The sequence below is a fragment of the Brassica rapa genome, chromosome A05 (genome assembly GCF_000309985.2).
Source record: "Brassica rapa cultivar Chiifu-401-42 chromosome A05, CAAS_Brap_v3.01, whole genome shotgun sequence".
NCBI classification, from domain to species: Eukaryota; Viridiplantae; Streptophyta; class Magnoliopsida; order Brassicales; family Brassicaceae; genus Brassica; species Brassica rapa.
Window position 1 is genome coordinate 26,113,673 of NC_024799.2, and position 11,792 is coordinate 26,125,464.

Here is an 11,792-nt window from a genome sequence, read left to right on the forward strand (position 1 = left end):
CAATTGAATCCAAGTATAAACTTGTCATACCCGAAACAAAATTGACTACATATGTGAATGTGATTATAAATGTTTTTTTCTCTCAGAAAAAATGTTTTGGTCTAAAATTAATCCCGACAGAGAAAGTGAGTAGATGTTAAGGTTACGTAGCAAATTACACAGATTGTACCGTGTTCTTTAAGGTAACGTGTACATTACAATCATTTTAACGAAACTAGCCTCCCACGAGTTTTTACTCTTTTTCTTGTCCGAATGGAAGAGCGGGACAAGTGCAGATCTCCTGCACATGCAGTTTTCCCGCACTGTATCCACCATTCACTATTTTATGTTTGCAAAAGCAGTTCAAGCAGGAGATCTGCATGCAGTTCAATATTTTCTGTCTTTTTGTGGAAAAAGCAGGAGATCTGCATGCAGATCTCACCCGCCAACATTTGGTGGTGTTGATCTGTTTTTTTTTTTTTGTCAATAAATAACTTTGTTACAACACATAACTTTAAAAATATATTTATCTATTTTTATGAATACAATATTTTTATTTTATTTTATTTACAACTTTAACAATACAAAATTATCATTCTCTACTTATTATTTTTTGTCATATAATTTTTAATTTTTATAAATAAAAAAATAAAAGAAGTATAAGTATCTTAAAAAACATTTACAAGGATTTCGGCCGATCCTATAACATCTAAGATATTTGTTTAGATATCTAAGTGTCATTTTTATTGTTTTAATATCTGATCTATAGTTTTGAACTGATTTTATCATTCATAAATTATACTAAATTATTTGATCTGGTTCTCTCCTGCATGATCCGCTTGATTTGTATTTGTCCTACTTGATCTGCATTTGTCCTGCTTGATCTGCATGATCTGCTTGATCTGTCCTGCTTGAACTGTTTTTACTATTCTAAGCAATGTAAGAAAAAGTTCTTCTTTGTTGGTGTACCAATGAATAATAAAAAACGAATTCTAACGACATAACTATTTTATAATTTGTTGAATTCTCAACTGCTTCTTCCAAAACACTATCTCATAAACTTATATATAATTCATCGTCGTCGTCATCATCATGCTCTAGCATTACTTTCCTTTCTCTCTTTCATCTCTCAGATCCAAAAACAGAGAGACAACAACGAACGATGAGGCTTTATTTCTCTGTCTCCTTCATCTTCTTCGGCTTAATCTCTCTTCAACTTCCACCTCTGTCCACTCAGCAAGCTACGGAAACATGCAGCTCAACTCTACCTCTCAACGACCTCACCTTTGACTCTACCCTCCTTCAATGCGTCGAAGCTTGGACTCCCCAAAACTACATCCTCCGAGTAAGTCCTATTCTCCATTCTTTTCGATTCTAAAAACAAAATAAAAAAAAAAAATTCAAAATATGGCTGCAGTATGCTAAAACGGTGGAGAACACATGGAGCTTCATCTTATCAGCTCCTGATTCGGGCGCCTACATAGGGATCGGATTCTCCACCAACGGTCAGATGACCGGAGCCAGCGCGGTCGTCGGGTGGATACCAACCGACGGCCGAGGACAGGCGAAACAGTACTTGCTCGGAGGGAAGTCTCCAGGCGAGGTGAAGCCTGACCAAGGCGATCTCAAGATCGTCAACGGCTCGTTGAAGATCGAGTCAGTGTCGTCGCGTCTCTACATGAGTTTTCAGCTGACCGCGGAGCTGCCGCGGCAGAGCCTTCTTTACGCCATGGGACCTGCCGGATTCATTCCAAGTTCGCCGGGGTTTACTTTGAGGGAGCACCGCGACATGACCACCACGACTATCAATTATAATACAGGTAAGCAAGCGCCACCGTTATATATATATTTTTTAAATGCAGCTTGTTTAAATAATTAAAGTCAATATTGAATTAATCCATTATTTGACTGGTTAATTACTTAGTTCCATGAATCAGAACATTGTCGTTTATTTTATCAAAACCCATTATCATGATGATTAAGGGTATGACTGGTTTTCCCGCTACCACCCGCAAACGCAGCTTTTGCGGTTGGTAGCGGTTATTGGCGTTTCGCAACAATCGCTCAAACCGCTCTAAATCGCTCTGAATCTCATAAATTCAAAAGCTGGTTCCAGCTAGCGTTTGCGGTTGCGGGCGGTTGCGGGAGGATAAAAAAAATTTCTTTTTTTCCAAAACAATATAAATACAAAAATAAAAATATTCAATAAAAAAATTAAATTGGAATTATAAAAATGCTAAAATATATCTATTATATTTTAATTAATATTATAAAACTCTAAAATAAAAATATTTTCTATATTTAAAAAAAAATTAAATTATAACTTTCTAAATATAACTTTTATATTTATTATAATATTATTAATTTTGATATTTTTATAATTGTATAAAATGTAAATATTGTTAATTTATTATCTAACCGCTGCTGCATTTGGTAGTTAACCAGTCATAAGTATCCCGCAAACGCACCAATTTTTAACCGCAGAACCAGTCGTACAAATCTCTTAAAACCGCTTGAAACGGCAACCACCCGCATCCGCAAACTTCCGCAACCGCAACCGCTGCGGTTGAACCAGTCACGCCCTAAGAACTGGTGCAAAATTAGTATTCTTCTGAAATAATTATGTTGGAGTCATTTTCACATCATACCCACTATGTTTCCAATATACACCAGACTTTGACCAACCACTACTATATCTCACAAAGTTTCCAAACTATATTATTACTGCTGATTAAGATATTTAACTAATTTTCTAAAACATAATCCATTTATATTATTGTATTATTTCGGCCAACACACAACAATTTAATTATTTGTCACTGTGATATGATTATTACCATTTGTATGAGATTATGTGTCTCTCTAGATGTTGTAACTTTGAGTAGTATTTACGTTAGTAAGTCTGTTATGTCAGATAATGAAGACAAAAAGGATATACAAGTTTTATCTGAAAAAGTTCATATTGGTATTGATGTTAGTGGAATGCAGTGAAAGTTACGTTACCATGATCTTTTCATTTAATATTAAAAGAATCTTTACATAGACATTATTTGTTTTGTATCTTAACAAATACATTGTTAAATTATATAACATCATTCAGTGTATATATAGTGAAAAGTATAATTTGAGAAACAAAAACTATGGTGCAGCAAACTGTATTTGTGTAAACTCCATAATTTTGCATGTTGTTTTCACAGACTAATGATTGTTTCGTTACATTGATGAATACAAAGGTTCGCAGAGTGTGGTTAAGGGTTCACCACATTCTAAGCTAAGGAAGACACATGGGCTAATGAACATGTTCGGCTGGGGAATATTAATCATCATCGGCGCCTTAGTGGCTCGACACATGAAGCAATGGAAACCCACTTGGTTCTATGCCCATATCGCTCTCCAAACCACTGGTTTTCTCCTCGGTTTAACTGGTATCATTTGCGGTTTGGTTCTTGAAAACCGAACCGAAGCCAACAATGTCTCCAAGCACAAAGGCCTTGGGATAACAATCTTTGTCATGGGCATTCTCCAGGTTCATCTTCTTTTCACACTCAAATACAATATACAAAAGAAAAAACAGATGATCAAATTAATGAATATCTGTTTATTACAGGTCCTAGCGTTGCTGGCTCGACCGGACAAAGACTCGAAATACAGAAAATACTGGAATTGGTATCATCACAACGTAGGAAGAGTTATGATAATACTTGCTATCTCCAACATCTTCTACGGTATTCATTTGGCTGATGCTGGCTCTTCATGGAACGGCGGTTATGGTTTTGTGGTTGCTGTCTTGGTTTTGGCTGCCATTGGATTAGAAGTTAGAAAGTTTAAGAACAAGTGAATTCTTGTTTAAATATCTATTTTTATCTTCCTGCTGCAATATTTGCCTTGGATAGGACAGTGTGATGTATTGAACATTTATTTGACTAATTACTTGTCTTCTTGTAATTTTTACACTCTAGTATTTGTTATTTTTCATTAATAAAATCTAAATAAATTCATGATTGAATTAATTAGATTAGTGATTGAATTAATTAAATTACACAACATGATAGACACAAAAGGCCCAAGTTAAATAAGCTTTTAGCTGAACGATTCAGACTTTGCTTGCCTTTCACCAACATAAGTTTGGTTTGGTCTATCACTCCATTTAAAGAATTTCAAACGTCAGTGCTTTTAGTTTGTATGGGCTATGGGCCTACAAAAAGGCCCATTTGTAGTTGGAAAAGTAAAGCCCAATAGCTGACGACTCGGTATCAGTCGCCGGTTTATGGTTAATGCAGCCGAGTCCGAGATCGGAGACATTGGAAGAGAAAGAAGATGTTGAGAACTCGGCTTCTCTGGTTTACGCTTGGATTCTCCGTCACCGGAGCTTCGGTGGCTCATCTCTTGTGGCGGGATCTATACGCCGAACGCTTCGCTATCTCTTCTGATGTAATTTTGTATTTGCATTTTCCGAAGATCATCGTCATCCTTCGGCAAAGCTCTCGATTTTCTTACACCTAACGCTTTTCATTACTGCAGATGAAAGAGAAGTTCGGAGCTTTGGAATCTAGAGTTTCGGGTCTGGAGTCTGCCGGTCACGAGAACCCGAGTCCAGCTCAGGTAAAATCTCTTTCTCTTCCCACCTCCATCTCCTCCATTGGTAACAATGATTGATCGTTTGTGAAATCATTCTCATTATTCATTTAGTTTCTCCAAAGTTATATACTTTCCTTAACATTTAGACCAAAAAAAAAAGTCATATACTTTCTTTGATGTTAGAAAGAATAGTTTTGAGTCATTGAGATTCCTCCACTGCCTGAAAGCCACAAAACGTTTTCTCATTTACTGGAGTTTTTTTTCTTTTTTTCTTTTTGAAGCATAAATCTATATCACATCAACAGAGAAACCTCTTGTCCATCTGAGTGCAAGCCTCATGCTGACATGTAATAAGCCAAAGGCACTGTTGTATTTTGGTTAGAGATCAGTTTAATGAGGGATCAGTTTTTAACTTTTATAGGGTGTATCTGTGTATTGTTTAGATTGTTGATTCTCTAGCGTTTGGTTGAGTTGTAGTTTCACAGCTTGTAATTTGTTATCGGTGTCTTAAGTTTTTTATTGCTTATTGTTCAGGGGTTACATGTAGTTGCATTAGTAGTAGTAGCTCATAGTGTAATGTTGTGCTGCACCTCGAAATGATTCTCATTCACGCTTTGTTTGATCATGTATATATCCCATAGGACAAGAGGAAGTCATAAAAGAGAGTAGATCACAGTAGTCATATTCGCATGTACTGTTTCTCTTGCTATGAACTTCTGGCTCACTCTGTGTCTTTTTTGTAGGTTGAGAGTTGAGACTCGTGGAAGCATCCAAGCCCAACTCCTTCAATAACTTTGCTTGTCTGTGAGAGAGTTGCAATCTTGATTTGGAACTTCACAGTTACTTCTTCTTCAAACCAAGCTTCAAAATGACTTGTCTTTTGTATCAAGACCTCTTCTTTTAGCAATACTTGCGTTTGTGTTACAAAACCATCCGGCTTTCTTATTTATTACAAAGAAATAATTGAGTACATTCGTTTCCTTCTAAAGAGGGATTTGTATATGACAATTGCAAATCTCAAACCTTGAAGCTTGAAACCAATTTTATACAATCTATTCACATCCTAAAACGACAAATACAACTCTACTACTCATGTATCAACGAACCATTTTGCTAAAACATCCAAAGACTGACTGAAACTGAAAAATAGAGACTAGTAACTCTATGAAAACCTGCATCCTATATCATCCATTACGAGTGGGAACTCTTTACATCCCGTCATTTATTCTTTTCCTCATTGATGATCCCGGACTATTAGAGAGTTTTTGGTCTCTACAAGATCCATCACGGCTTCCTTTGATGGGGAGGTGGAGGGCGGGGGAGGATTGAATTCGCCAGCTCTTCGTTCAGCTTCACAGGAAGAGCTGGCATCTGCTTCATGACCTCTGGCATGTCATTCAAGCTGCAACAACACCATTGTTCAATCAGCAAAAGCAAGCAAAGATTAGAGTTACTACATTACAATAGCTCCAAAGAGAGTTAACGACATAGAAATGATCTATAGATATATATATGTGTAGATGTATTACTCGTTCAATATTGCGAGGATATTGTCTCGAGCCTTGCACAAGATATTGACGTTATCATGTATCTGCAAAGAGGAAGAAAGACTCTCTGAGAATTAAATATAACAAGCGTCAACTTAAGCGGATATAGTCCAAGAGTATATATCAATCATAACAGCTACGGATTGCTCAAAAGCCAACAATACAAGTCAAAGAAATAAACGCAGGGAAGTATACAGAACACTACAAGCTGAAAAACGGAAGGTGCACTCACCTGGAAAGCTGAGAAATTTGATGAAACTTGGTTGAAGATCTGAGCATTTTGTTCAAGGAGATCTCCACTCACACCACCAATAGCTGCAAAAGGAGAAAGACACTTATGTTTCTTCAGATTTAGCCTCAAAAGGAAAAAAAAAGAGAGGTAGATTACTGAACCAAAACAAACCTTTATATGAAATGCCATCATCAGTATCTAAAGGCATCATAGGAGGAGCATATGAAGGACCATTCGGATGCACATTCAAATGAGACGAAGACTTGGCTGAAGTATCCGTAGTTTTTTCCTGCCATACAGATATGTGAAGAAGAGGTTCAATTGCTGACTAAGTAAATGACTAAAAGCTCAAGCTAGTTACACATTAGAAGAACCCAATCAAAAGCTAGTTCATGGTCTGTGCGTCAACTATTTACTAGGAATCAAACATCCACATACTTTCTTATCTTTGCTCTTCCTTAAAGAATGGTCTTCTTTCCTACGCTTACCGTTCTCCTTCTTCTGTAAAATCCACCAGCAACAAAGAAAGAAAGAAGAATCAGTAAACAAACTCTTACTTACTAATGAATAAAGATTCCAAAGGTAATAATGAGAGTAATCTTACAGTCATCCATCTACAACGGAGAGCAACATCTCTAACAGTCTTATCCTTCATCTTCATAGCAATCTTCGCATACCTAACAATCGTAGGCTCCGACGCGTACCTATGCACAAACCCATTCTCAACACTCAATAAAGATCCAAAGCAGCAAACTTTCACATCCAACTCCAAAGAAAGACAAAGAAAAAAGATTACTTTGCGAGCAAATCTTCCAATAACGATTGCTCCTCATGAGTCCAATCTACAGAGATCCCTGGATTATGCCTCAACGCGCTTATCGTCTGCGAATTATCCACCGTCCCACCATTATCCACCGAATTCACAGCAGCTCCGTTCGTCGCCGCCGCCGCCGCGGTTGAAGACGATACCTTCTGCGCCGCCGCCGACGAACCTTCCTGATTGTTTCCCGAAGGATTCGCGCTCGCCGCCATCAAAACTCACAAATTCGCTTCCTTTTCCTCAAAAAAGATTATCGCCGGAGAGTGACTGCGCCGGGAAGGAACAGAGAGAGAGCTTTCCCTCGAAATATGGAATCTTTTTTTTTTTGTTTCTAAAAATAATCATTTTTATTCTTTTTTCGTATTTATCCTTTTTCTTGTAGATGTCGATTTTAGTAATTACGTGGCACTTTTAGCAAAAGATTGGGAACTTGAGGGGTGTAAATATAATAAAGAGAAAACTAAAAGAAGAAAGCTATCCGTTTGTTTTCTTTCTCTCTTCTCGAGGTCCCTCCCTCCTTTGTCTTCTTCTCTCTCTCTCCGCGCTTGAAGGTAGGCGTCGGAGAACTTCCAAAAGCTCTCTAATCGTGTCGGTTATGGCTTCGTCTCAGCCATCAGGTTAGTTAATTCGAAAAAAAATCAATCTTTCACCGGGTAATCAATCAATCGATCATCTGATTCAATTTGATTTTTCTGATTGCAAAGTGATTCCTTTTATTAATCAGAGCATATTAATCAATGATTTAATGGGAGCTTTGCTGTTTTGTAATGATTTGAGTTCTGTCTCAAAGTATTATCTGTCGTTGTTATTCAGTTACATGTAATAACTTTAAGTTGTATGTGTCTGATGTTAGGTGGACGTCCTCCTAAGCCTTGGGAACAAGAAGGGAACAACAACGCAGCTGGTCCTAAGCCTTTTAGGCCTCCTTCGAATACGAGCACTGCTGATTCAGTTGAGGCTTCTGGCACTGCGAATCCCGGTGAGCTAGTTTCGTCTGTGAATAGGACTAACACAGCTCCTACTATGAATGGACTGAGTAGACCTGTTCCAACTAGACCTTGGGAGCAGCAGACCTATGGTGGTATGTTTTTAGATGTTGTTTTTACTGGTATTGAGAGGACATAAGCTTTTACTTATTTTTGTTTATGTAATGCAGGTTATGGCTCAAACCTAGGTATGAACTCTGGGTATGGTACAGGGCTAGGTGGGTATGGCTCGTTTGGGGGAGGAATGTATGGTGGTAGTGGGATGTATAATAGAGGAGGTTATGGTGGTGGTGGTGGACTATATGGAAGTTCAGGTATGTATGGTGGTGGTGGGATGTACAATAGCAGTTTTGGTGGTGGTTATGGTATGGGTATGGGGACAGGAATGGGAATGAGTCCTTATGGTGGTCAAGATCCAAACGACCCTTTTAATCAACCTCCATCTCCACCAGGCTTCTGGATATCATTTCTCCATGTGGTATGGTTCATCCCCTTCATGTTTGTAATGTTCAAGAAACCAAAGAAGTTTAATAACATACAGTGTTGATGGTTTTGTTTGATGTCATCAGATGCAAGGTGCTGTGAATTTCTTTGGCCGTGTAGCGATGCTGATTGACCAAAACACACAGGCCTTTCATATGTTCATGTCTGCCCTTCTTCAGGTTCTACCAACTTGTCTCTTACTTGTTTCCTTCCTCTAATGGCTTTATTGTCCAAGCGTTAACCATTTAAACAATTTGTCCTCTTCAGCTCTTTGATCGTGGTGGTATGTTATATGGAGAATTAGCCAGATTTGTACTGCGCATGCTTGGTGTGAGAACAAAGCCTAGAAAGATGCAGCAGCAGCCACAAGGGCCTAATGGACTCCCTTTACCCCACCAGCCACATGGAAACCAGAACTACATCGAAGGTCCTAAAGCCGCCGCTGCACCAGGTGGTGGTGGTTGGGACAATGTATGGGGTAACTAACTAAGTTGCTTCTTTCATTAAACCCAAATCCTTCTACATTGCTATGAATACACCTTGAGAGTCAACACAAGTCATGCAGCTGCCTCCAAAGGAGATTAGATTGTACAAAAGCCAGACGCTTCTTTACAAATAGAGTCTCTTTCTTTTTTCTATTTATCTTTCATCTCTCTCTTCTCAGCTTTGCTGATTGTGTGCTAAACAAAGTTGCAGATATAGATTTCAAACTCAATAAAATGGAAAGTGAAGTTGTATAAAGACATATCTGGTGGTATTCATAATAATATTATTCTTTATTACAACATTGAAGCCTATTCTAGAACACATTGGTCTAAACTGATGCTTCATCCTCGTGTATACAGTCTCCAGTCTGGTCCTATAACCATAACTTCTTCACTCCTGAGCGTAACATCTCCTCTGTGTAACTTAAACATCTCAACTGCTGTAGAGGTCAGCCTCGCATTCCCATTCATATACAGTATCCGAAGATTCTTGCACCCTCTTCTGATCCCAAGCAGCCCTTGATCACACAAGTTCCTACAACGGTTCACATGGAGTCTCTTCAAGCTACAACACCACTTCCCCACAGCTTCCCATCCCTCAACCCTGACTTCATGACACAAAGCCAAGTTCCACTCTTGCAGCAACGGACAACCTTTCGCTATAGCTTTTATGGACTCATCACCAACAGTTCTGCACATCCTCAAGTTCAAGACTCTAAGTCTCGACGCAACGCCAGACCCAATGGGAACCAAACCGTCTTTGCCGATGTAGGAAACTGGACCTGAGATGTTTAGAAACTCAACCCCGCCTCCGCTGATGATCCCCGCTACACCTTTCGGCTCAAGCTGACAAGACTCGGCATCCACATAGCTTAAAGTTGGAGAAGAGTTAATAAAGCCAACACCGGTTATGCTCTTGCAGTTTGAGATCTTCACCGACTCAATCTGTAAGCACGCTTGCGTCAATGCTTTAACTCCAAAGTCAGACACAAGAGGACAATACGAGAGATTCACGCATCTTAAAGCCAAGGAAGCAGCCCTGGCTAGTGTTTCTAACCCAATGTCGCTGATACTGCAACGGTAGAGACTAACCACTCTCAGATTAGGACAAAAGCTAGCGACTGTGGAGATCCCATCATCAGAAACCCCATAGCAACAGTCCAAGTGGAGACTATGCAGTCTTGCGCCAGGATACCTGAGAGAGGCTAGACTCGAATCGTTCAGCACCGTGCAGCCAGAGAGGGAAAGATGCTCCAGCCACTGAAACCGAGTGAGAAGCCTATGGAGATGATCTGAGTTCACAGCGAGAGTTGGCTGAGAGAGACTTGGAGAGTTGAGGAGAGATAATGAGCACTGGAACTGGAGAGAGCGGCGGTTAATGTTTTGAATGTTGAGAAAGCGATGACAAGTCAAACCGAATGAATCGTGGTCGTCGAGATTATCAAGCCGTTGGAAGATAAAGGAAAGGCAATCATCAGGGAGGTGGATAATGGAGGTTCTAACATCATCAGACTCGGACACATTCTCCATCTCTTCACTTCAGTTCCTGTATTACAGAACATATATAAAGTCTTGATCTTTTGTTACAAAACATATAAAGTCTTGATCTTTTATTATAGAACATATATAAAGTCTTGATCTTTTGTTACAGAACATATATAAAGTGTTGATCTTTTATTACAGAACATTAAACTTAAGAATCCTAAAGGAAGAATCAAGTCAGATAAACCTCTGTTTCGATCCAATGAAGCAAATCCAGAGTACCGTTCACTTCAATTTGAACTAGAAAAACATCAAACAAGATCAACGAAAGTAATACATTGATCCAACCAATCTCAAAAAGAGAGACAGACTCGTAAAAAGCGAGACTTTGAGACTCAAAAGAAAGAAGATCTGGATAGAAAATGGATGGAGGAGAAACAGAGACAGAGACGTTGGGGACACTCGAAAGCATATGCAAACCCAAGGAGAGACTCACACAAAAATCCAAACTTTATCGATGAAACAGTCTTAGCTCAATCCATGATCCAATTGCCACACACACAGAGAGCTGATGCAAATTTGATTGAGATCATGTGAAGCTGCGTCGAGTCGATTGCGTCACCGTACTGTAGTTATAGCATCGCACTTAAGCAGTTTATCCCCAGACGTATCGTGTCCGTTGATTTTACGGGACAGGAGATATCACTAGGGTTTAAGTTTTTTTTTTTTTTACCTTGGTAAAATTTCTTATCAGCAGTAATAATACTATATTTTTGAAACTTCGTGAGAGATAGTAGTGGTTGTATTGTATTGTATTGAAAATAGTGTGTTTTTAGATTTTTTTCTTTCTCATTTGGTGTTTTTTTTCTATTTTAGATCCGGTTTGATCATCTCAGTGCTCTTTTTGCCAGATGATAGACAAAGAAGGACGTTTTTGCTCGAAGGGTCTCTGGTACAATTGCTGGTGACATGGTTCTTGCATGTGCTTATGCTCATGAGCTCCCTATAGTTTGCATTCATACTTGGGTCTATTGTCTAAGTGATGCGATTCATATCATCATGTCATTTTTTTATTTCCATCTTCACCTTTTGAAACCATTCACCAAAAGTTAGAGAAAACAATTGTTTGTCTGTCTCCTTGGGTGTTGTGAAGTAGTTGGACTTTTGCATATTAATTCCTCCACCAATGTAGTGCATGCA

The 11,792-nt window shown here is 38.7% G+C and overlaps 5 protein-coding genes across 6 annotated transcripts; 3 read left to right on the plus strand and 2 right to left on the minus strand.

Moving 5' to 3' along the window:
- Nucleotides 1-133: 133 nt before the first annotated feature.
- On the plus strand, nucleotides 134-3,985 carry LOC103870654 (cytochrome b561 and DOMON domain-containing protein At3g07570). Its single transcript, XM_009148808.3, has 4 exons — nucleotides 134-1,324; nucleotides 1,397-1,799; nucleotides 3,213-3,505; nucleotides 3,587-3,985. The coding sequence occupies exons 1-4, from the start codon at nucleotides 1,142-1,144 to the stop codon at nucleotides 3,815-3,817; spliced, it is 1,110 nt and encodes a 369-aa protein (XP_009147056.1). The 5' UTR covers nucleotides 134-1,141; the 3' UTR covers nucleotides 3,818-3,985.
- Nucleotides 3,986-4,172: 187 nt separating this feature from the next.
- On the plus strand, nucleotides 4,173-5,557 carry LOC103870655. The gene is made up of 3 exons (XM_009148809.3): nucleotides 4,173-4,410; nucleotides 4,501-4,581; nucleotides 5,301-5,557. Exons 1-3 carry the CDS (start codon nucleotides 4,297-4,299, stop codon nucleotides 5,310-5,312), a joined length of 207 nt encoding a protein of 68 aa, XP_009147057.1. The 5' UTR covers nucleotides 4,173-4,296; the 3' UTR covers nucleotides 5,313-5,557.
- On the minus strand, nucleotides 5,529-7,582 carry LOC103870656. The gene is made up of 7 exons (XM_009148810.3): nucleotides 7,133-7,582; nucleotides 6,941-7,040; nucleotides 6,775-6,837; nucleotides 6,508-6,625; nucleotides 6,337-6,419; nucleotides 6,087-6,148; nucleotides 5,529-5,959 (listed from the first exon to the last, which is right to left on the minus strand). Exons 1-7 carry the CDS (start codon nucleotides 7,366-7,368, stop codon nucleotides 5,842-5,844), a joined length of 780 nt encoding a protein of 259 aa, XP_009147058.1. The 5' UTR covers nucleotides 7,369-7,582; the 3' UTR covers nucleotides 5,529-5,841.
- Nucleotides 7,583-7,604: 22 nt separating this feature from the next.
- Nucleotides 7,605-9,410, plus strand: LOC103870658 (peroxisomal membrane protein 13). The gene is made up of 5 exons (XM_009148814.2): nucleotides 7,605-7,773; nucleotides 8,010-8,237; nucleotides 8,313-8,620; nucleotides 8,712-8,804; nucleotides 8,893-9,410. Exons 1-5 carry the CDS (start codon nucleotides 7,752-7,754, stop codon nucleotides 9,109-9,111), a joined length of 870 nt encoding a protein of 289 aa, XP_009147062.1. The 5' UTR covers nucleotides 7,605-7,751; the 3' UTR covers nucleotides 9,112-9,410.
- Nucleotides 9,346-11,265, minus strand: LOC103870657 (F-box/LRR-repeat protein 12). 2 transcript variants are annotated; one of them, XM_009148812.3, is made up of 3 exons: nucleotides 11,089-11,265; nucleotides 10,840-10,892; nucleotides 9,346-10,656 (listed from the first exon to the last, which is right to left on the minus strand). In XM_009148812.3, exon 3 carries the CDS (start codon nucleotides 10,638-10,640, stop codon nucleotides 9,453-9,455), a length of 1,188 nt encoding a protein of 395 aa, XP_009147060.1. In that variant the 5' UTR covers nucleotides 10,641-10,656; nucleotides 10,840-10,892; nucleotides 11,089-11,265; the 3' UTR covers nucleotides 9,346-9,452. The 2 variants fall into 2 exon arrangements, with proteins under 2 accessions (XP_009147060.1, XP_009147061.1); XM_009148813.3 differs by lacking the exon at nucleotides 10,840-10,892 and having other exon boundaries at nucleotides 11,089-11,256.
- Nucleotides 11,266-11,792: the final 527 nt, after the last annotated feature.

Bases quoted from the DNA above. Each gene is read 5' to 3' on its own strand.
- LOC103870654 (XM_009148808.3), top strand. From the start codon at position 1,142: ATGAGGCTTTATTTCTCTGTCTCCTTCATCTTCTTCGGCTTAATCTCT. The intron at 1,325-1,396 runs GTAAGTCCTATT...ATATGGCTGCAG, and splicing joins CCCAAAACTACATCCTCCGA to TATGCTAAAACGGTGGAGAA. The intron at 3,506-3,586 runs GTTCATCTTCTT...TGTTTATTACAG, and splicing joins TTGTCATGGGCATTCTCCAG to GTCCTAGCGTTGCTGGCTCG.
- LOC103870655 (XM_009148809.3), top strand. From the start codon at position 4,297: ATGTTGAGAACTCGGCTTCTCTGGTTTACGCTTGGATTCTCCGTCACC. The intron at 4,411-4,500 runs GTAATTTTGTAT...TCATTACTGCAG, and splicing joins GCTTCGCTATCTCTTCTGAT to ATGAAAGAGAAGTTCGGAGC.
- LOC103870656 (XM_009148810.3), bottom strand. From the start codon at position 7,368: ATGGCGGCGAGCGCGAATCCTTCGGGAAACAATCAGGAAGGTTCGTCG. The intron at 7,041-7,132 runs GTAATCTTTTTT...GTTTGTGCATAG, and splicing joins TTGGAAGATTTGCTCGCAAA to GTACGCGTCGGAGCCTACGA. The intron at 6,420-6,507 runs GTTTGTTTTGGT...CTCCTTTTGCAG, and splicing joins TGATGGCATTTCATATAAAG to CTATTGGTGGTGTGAGTGGA.
- LOC103870658 (XM_009148814.2), top strand. From the start codon at position 7,752: ATGGCTTCGTCTCAGCCATCAG. The intron at 7,774-8,009 runs GTTAGTTAATTC...GTCTGATGTTAG, and splicing joins GGCTTCGTCTCAGCCATCAG to GTGGACGTCCTCCTAAGCCT. The intron at 8,621-8,711 runs GTATGGTTCATC...TGATGTCATCAG, and splicing joins GGATATCATTTCTCCATGTG to ATGCAAGGTGCTGTGAATTT.
- LOC103870657 (XM_009148812.3), bottom strand. From the start codon at position 10,640: ATGGAGAATGTGTCCGAGTCTGATGATGTTAGAACCTCCATTATCCAC.